The sequence below is a fragment of the Anoplolepis gracilipes genome, chromosome 4 (genome assembly GCF_047496725.1).
Source record: "Anoplolepis gracilipes chromosome 4, ASM4749672v1, whole genome shotgun sequence".
Lineage (NCBI taxonomy): Eukaryota > Metazoa > Arthropoda > Insecta > Hymenoptera > Formicidae > Anoplolepis > Anoplolepis gracilipes.
This window is the reverse complement of record NC_132973.1, coordinates 16,991,055-16,998,646: the sequence shown is the minus strand read 5'-3', so window position 1 is coordinate 16,998,646 and position 7,592 is coordinate 16,991,055. Positions and strand designations below refer to the sequence as shown.

Here is a 7,592-nt window from a genome sequence, read left to right as displayed (position 1 = left end):
TAGCGCAATGTATGCCTTTAAATTCGCGTGCATCGACCGTTCGGAGAAACTGCAAGCACAATTGTCCACAGATGCTTTGATTATAAGTTTGATAGGATGTGTGATTATATTCTATTTTTGTCACATTTAAATATCGCACCAATTCATTCGGCGGTCGAAGATTGCCAAAACTGTCAAAATATATAGCACAATTCCCCCTCTTTGCATACGCTACCCAGTGAGTACCCGAGCCTTTAGCGTTATCCAAATTTATGATCCCGCTCTCGTTTCGATATATACCACCGATCGGTAATGAGTTACGCATAAAAACACTTCTAAAAAATGGAATGTGCATACGTTTTGCTAATTGCAGCAATTGTACATTGGTAGTTACGCCCTCTGGCATTTTTAGCGTCTCTTTGACGTTTTTTTTTTTCTTCTTTTTCATTGAGACTCCTCGTCCGTATTTGTATGGTGCGAGATACAATCCGCGACCTTCCATGGCACGATTGTGACGTAGCATTTCTTGAAACTGACGTTGTGTAGCTTTTCCATCGTTCACCATCTTTGCTACACCAGCCGCTCCACCAATCAGAGATCCGAGAGCGCCCAATAATGGTAGAATCGGTAATACACCCCCGCGTTTCGCTACCGGAAGTATTCGTTTTTTCATCATCTTTTTCTTCGTTTTCGTCTTTAGACCCATACCGAACTTCGTTTTGGTTTTCATCGCTGTCCAGACAGCTGCGGCTCTCTCACCGAGAGACGAATCTTTCGCAGTGATGCGAGTTTGCGCCTTTTTGGCGAGTATCCTATCCGCCGCGTGTCTTTCGGCAAGATCGTTACTCCGAAAGTACGCTATATCGTGTTCACGACACGCTGCGTCCAATGGGTTGATACCTCGATCACCTCTAGCCAATCGTTCTTCTAGCCGCGTGCCCGGACCGCAAAACTGGTATCCAGGAATATGTAATTCGATAGGAAGCGCGTTTATTGCACGATTTAATAGACCTCTGCTTATTTGCGTTGACATTCACGACAATCTTTTATCATTGGCGCTGGACCGTCAATGTGCGTTTGTTGCCACGGTTGATTGTAATGTTCGAAACAGCGACGATAGGTCTGAACCTCCGAATCCGCCTTTATGTATTCCGGAAGTTTGTCCCACACGTAGTGGACGTGATTGCCACACATTCGCAATAAAACTGCTTTAGATACAAACTGTAGCTGTTCGGCACTCAAATCGAGAATATCGTAAGGACTTGATAGCAGGACAAACATTTTTTCGTTACTGAATACTTTGTAGTTCCGCGCAGCTATAAATAGACAGGCGTGCGATCCGAATCGGAAGTGGGAAAATGAAATTCGTGCGACAACCTTTCGCGATACGCGTGACAAATTACGACGTCAGATTACGCTCGATGGGTGACAATGCGGAGATGCGTAGACACGGTACGATGCCGAATACTATACGCGCAATCGTTTGCGGCCCCTCGAATTGCGGTAAAACTAACGTGTTGATTAGTTTGATAGAAAGCCCGCACGGCGTCCGCTTTGAAAATGTGTACGTGTATTCAAAGTCACTGCAACAGCCAAAATATCAATATTTGGAGAATTTGTTAACGTCGATCGATGAAATCGGCTATTTTACATTCTCCAATAACAGTGACGTCATTCCACCGAGCGAAGCACGTCCAAACTCGATTTTCGTTTTCGATGACGTGGCGTGCGACAAACAAAATACGATAAGAGAATATTTCTCAATGGGACGCCACTCGAACGTCGACTGCTTCTATCTCTGCCAGACATACGCGAGAATACCAAAACATCTTTTACGCGACAATGCGAACCTGCTAATCTTGTTTAAACAGGATGGCACCAACTTGAAACACGTGTACAACGATCACGTAAATACCGACATGTCATACGAGGATTTCAGTGAGTTATGTCGTACTTGTTGGCAGCAAAAGTATGGATTTCTCGTGATAGACAAGGATAGCTTGCTTACAAACGGGCGATACAGAAACGGATTTAACGTGTTTGCGATACCACAAAATGATTAGTCGTTGCCTACATTCTGTCGTGAGGGGTGAAACGCGAGCGTTCAACACTCTCTATCGATATGGCTGGGAGCGATAATATTCGCGAGCGTGAAAAGATGGCGAAGGAGATTGCGAAAACGAGCGAATCGATCCGCAAGAAACATCGCGCTTTGAAGACCGGTAACATCGATGACGATATCGCGGTCAAGACTCATTTTAAACCTATTATCGAGCCGCTGCAAAAGATTGTCGACAACTCGTTCGCGGTGAAAAATAAGTCGGAGAGTAGCGCAAAGATTAAAATCAAGCGATAAAAGGAGGATGAGAAGGAAGAGGCTAAAGATGAGGAGGTAGAGAAAGAGGAAGAGGAAGATGCGACACCGAAAAAAAGGAAACGATCGGACGTTTTACTGTATGAACCGTCGATAGCCTCTACGCCGTTAACCGCACCAACAAGCGTAAACGAAGATGTTTTCGAAACCTCGGGCAACATGCTCGAATCATCGTTTGTTCGAAACAAGTTACAAACGCCGGAAGTTCAAGAAACGTTGCGGGAGTACTTTGGGCCACTTGGGCAAAAGTACATAGGCGCTTTGTTTAGTGGCGACAAAAATCACGAGACTGATCATGTGTATGGAGTCTATTTTGACAGAAAGAATGAACTGCGACTCGGCAACAAACAATTCAACATCAACAAAGATGACTCTATTATCATAGACGACGTGCGGTACATTGGAACGCCAGGATTGTACGAGTTGATCTTCAAGAGAATTCCCGATGACGAACTTTACACGAGGGGGGACGATTTGGAAAAATACAAGAGCATATTATTGGTGACGAACGCGCATAGACGCGATTATGATGCGCAGGGCCATTTGAAGGGTAACAGGGGGTACAAGTACAAACATATAATTGCACCGTTGATGTCGCTCGAATCGAAAAATACAAAATCTGGAGGGGAGATATCTATGCCTCGCGCTATGACGCTAACCAACAATATGATTGATTACGTGCACTGGGACGATCCCAACGAACTAGTGGATCGGCTACGATTGCTCAACGCTTCGCGCCAAGCTGGTCACAACGCTCACGACAACGAGATCCAGTCGATCATCGAGGAACTTTGTGAAGCAGGAATTATTATAAATTAAATGGTGTCTCGACAAAACTAATCAGTCGATCAGCGTTGCGTGACACTTTACGAAGCATCAGAAAAAATGCCTATCAACAAATTTGGATTATTCGATCCAAGAAATGATGCAACCGGCACAAACGGTTCTTGGGATAGATTGGTAAAAAGTTATGTGCACGAAAACGCTTTGTGTCGCGTCGTTACAGACTTCGATGCAAGGTCACGTAAGATTCGCCGTGTAGCGCAACCAGAGGCTGACACCGATGCCGTCAACAAACTGTACGTGGAGTCCTGCGTTAAAAGATTAATGAATCAACAGAAAGAATCAGACGAGAAGCTGATTTCGCTTGAGAAGGACGTGCGAGCAATACAGATTGTGCTAAACGAACTTCAACGCCCGGCTAACGCTAACTCAGAAACAGCTATCAAACCTAAATGAGCATCAGTGAACGGGTTAGGAGCGGCTATCAAACGGTTATCGAACAGCTACGAAGGATTATAGAACGGCTGCGAACAATTATCGAACAGCTACGAAGAATTATCGAACTGCTATCTAAACTACAATGAGTGGCAGTGGCAGTGGCAGTGAACGACCTAGCAGCAGCTGCAACAGCTTCGAACGAGGCTATCAGCATTTCAAGCAGGGCTGCGAACGAGGCTATGAACACGTTCTTAACGGCTACACTCAAGGTTACAAACAACTCAAGAACTCCTACGATCGGTCAAAAGACGTCTGTGAATGAGGCTACGAACGGGTCAGAAGCGGCTACGAACGAATCAAAAACGACTGTGAAAAAGGCTGCGAACGGGTCAAGAACGATTTTCGAATGGGTGAAGGACGGCGATGAACAGGTCAGAACTGGTCAAGAACAGGTCAAAAACAGGTCAGAACAGGTCAAGAACAGATCAGAACAGGTCAAGAACAGGTCAAGAACAGGTCAAAGAACAGGTCAAAAACAGGTCAGAACAGGTCAAGAACAGGTCAAAAACAGGTCAGAACAGGTCAAGAACAGGTCAAAAACAGGTCAAGAACAGATCAGAACAGGTCAAGGACAGGTCAGAACAGGTAAAAAAACAGGTCAGAACAGGTCAAGAACAGGTCAAGAACAGGTCAGAACAGGTCAAGAACAGGTCAGAACAGGTCAAGAACAGGTCAAGAACGGCTATTAAAGGCGATAAACGAAAATGAGTGAAAAAAATGTGAACAACAAACGGACATCGAGAAAAACTGACAAAGCAAAGAATCAACATAGTTTGGAGAGACGACAGTTGGTGAACGAACTGCATGCGCCAGCGAGAAAAAATTTTCCCCGAAGACACGTCATAGTGCGGGGATACGATGATCTGTGGCAAGCCGACATCGTCGAGATGCGTCTGTATTCTCGTTTCAACAAAGGTTACCACTACATACTCACCGTCATCGATGTGTTGAGCAAGTATGCATGGGCTGCACCACTCAAGAGTAAAGGTGGAAGGGAGACGGTTGATGCAATCGCCAAAATAATTCGAGATAGCAAGAGATGCCCGAAAAACATACAAACTGATAACGGGAAGGAATTTTACAATACCGATGTGCAACGGCTTATACGGAAACATAACATTAATCACTATTCCACATATTCGGTATTGAAGGCGTCTGTCGTCGAGCGATTCAATCGCACGCTGAAGAACGACATGTGGAAGATGTTTACGCTGAACGGAACTTACAAGTGGATCGACGCGCTATCCCGACTCGTTGCAGAATATAACGCGCGAAAACATCGTACTATCAATATGAGACCTATCGATGTTACTCCCACGATCGCTGATAGACTTTTAAATACTGTATACAACAGTATAAAAATTGCTGCTCCTGCAAAGTTTAAAGTAGGTGACCTGGTACGCTTTAGCAAATACAAAAAACTTTTCGAAAAGGGTTACACGCCAAATTGGACAACCGAGGTGTTTAAGATTGTTAAAGTGCAACATACTAATCCCGTAACATATCTACTCGAGGATTATCGCAAAAAATCTATCGCTGGAGCATTTTACGAGCACGAGTTGCATCGCGCGAATTATCCAGATGTGTATCTCGTGGAGAAAGTACTGCGCAGGAGGGGTGACGAGGTTTACGTGAAATGGTTGGGATTTGATAGCTCGCACAATTCTTGGGTACATAAGGATCATGTAATTTAATTTTATAAGAAATACAATATATTCAATATAAAAAATATATGAAATATTTGAAATATACAAAATCTTTATTAATAGATCCTTTCCAATAGTCATTACAATATATAAAATATGAAATATACATACAAGAAAAAAAAATCACACACACACACACACACACACACATTATATTTTATAAAGATATCTTATAATGTCCCCATGGTAACGTATCAATAGTTGTAGGTACGATATACCGCTTGTCGTCGTACGGACTTAGAGCAATTTTTGTTTCGCGAATGGTGTATACCTTGTGTAATTTTGATCTTATACACGATTGACTACGAGTTATTTCAATCTCTTCGTTCAAACACCGCGTGTAATCGTCAAACGTTATCGTTCTCGCAACAACGTTACTCTTGACGCTTTTTACCTTTTTCGTATCCTTCTTACCATCCACGCGCAACGCATACATTTTTGCTCTAAGCCCGACAAATTCAATCATTATGGTACCGTTGTTTTCATCCTTCATTAGACCCGGTACCTTTTTATTCACGAGCGGTATACCGTACGCATTGTCTATCGCATAGTCGCTCGTATCAAATCTGCTGATGTCGCGTTTCATATTCTCGTACACATCGTCGCACTCAATGTGATATATAAGACTATCCGTATCAGTGTACATGACTTTGCATCTCTCCCGATACATTGGTATCATATAATCGTGGTGAAATTCGTACAAACATGTCTTGGATATATCGAGAATACACATACCTACGTAAATTGGTTTGTAGAATTTCACCTCGAGTTTACGTAATTCTACAGCGATTAGATTTTCCGAAAAAATGCTTCTGCTATGAAAATTTGGTTTTGCAATCAATGTCTCTACGCCGTACCTTCCGTCCCATTTTGTTAAAAGTTTAACATCTACGCGATTGCGCACATTTTCCATCGTTTTGCCAAACACTGCATTATTCATTAGTTTGTACAAATTTTTTTCAAAATCATTTTTTGCTAGTGTTCTAAATTTTGTGTTGAGTTCTATATAAGTACGGAGCCACGGAGATTGAGTGAATTGTAATATACGATGAATTTTTGTAACACGAAGACCGTGACGTGAACATTGCTGCAGGTTGCGGTAGTGTATCACGTAACGCTTCTTATCGTATACGGTTGCGAGAAGCTTGCCCTCGCGCTTGCTGGGTGGTTTGTCGTGTGTCGGACAAAACGGTAGGTCAGTGTGCGAATCGTGAAGATGCTGCGGATACTCGAGATCGACTTCGAGGATGTAGCCTGTAGACGAATCGAGCGCGATCGATGATACATCAAAATTGGAAACATTATCGACCCACTGAAAATCGGCGTAGGGCAATGGTTGACACATTGCCCATCCGTATAAATTATTAACATCGAAATACATCAAGTACGTTGATGGTTTTGAGTAGTCATACGACTGCATGTACTTGTTATTAGCACGCGCGTACCTGTTGGAACATTGACTCAGACCACCGCGTATACCTCGTTCGATAAACATAACCATGTCAATGTCTGTGAGTAATTCAAATATAATTTTCGTATACTTTAACATGGCGTCCCACGTGTAACCGGGAAGAGTATAGTAATACGCGGGGTCGAGCCCATAACTCTTGATACAACTCTCGGAAATTTTCAAAAATGTCTGCTAATAACAAAACATCGATTTTTAAATACAGATCGCTATATTCGCCTAGCGTTCGAATGGAGAATCGCTTCCACACAATCTCAGCGTGCGCGTAATCGCTCTCAGATACTGTGTTACCTGTCAAGGAACTGTAAAATGATTCTCGTGATGGTAAACACGCATCTTGCAATTTATCTACGCAGTCAATGTACTCGTACGGGAAGACACCTTTTCTTGTTAATAAATTGAAATCTTCGGCGGATAAATTTTTATATTCCGATTGTAAAATTTTGAGTTTATCCTTGCTCAGAAAAGACGCCAATTTGTCGAGACTTGTTGTGAGAAATTTATATGAATCTATGAAACGTAATTTAATGTGATTTCCCGGTTTGTCTTTCGTACCTTTAACATGTTTTGTAAATGAAATATATTTTTCTTTTGTTATCGGAAGTAAATCGATTCCCCCTTCGAACGCTGTGGCTATTTCCTCGATTATAAAGTGAGAATCATAACCACATAAATTGTGAAATACTATTGGAATGCAAAAAGATTCTTTGTAATTTAGATTGCAATTTGAATGCGCGGGACCTCTGTACCGCCCGGTCAAATGACAATGATCGCGTACGCGCGT

The 7,592-nt window shown here is 42.7% G+C and overlaps 1 protein-coding gene across 1 annotated transcript; it reads right to left on the bottom strand.

Annotated features, from left to right (window-relative positions):
* Positions 1-5,497: 5,497 nt before the first annotated feature.
* On the bottom strand, positions 5,498-6,493 carry LOC140664897 (uncharacterized). The gene has a single exon (XM_072890509.1). It carries the CDS (start codon positions 6,278-6,280, stop codon positions 5,498-5,500), a length of 783 nt encoding a protein of 260 aa, XP_072746610.1. The 5' UTR covers positions 6,281-6,493.
* Between the last annotated feature and the right edge of the window lie 1,099 nt (positions 6,494-7,592).

Bases quoted from the DNA above. Each gene is read 5' to 3' on its own strand.
- LOC140664897 (XM_072890509.1), bottom strand. From the start codon at position 6,280: ATGAATAATGCAGTGTTTGGCAAAACGATGGAAAATGTGCGCAATCGC.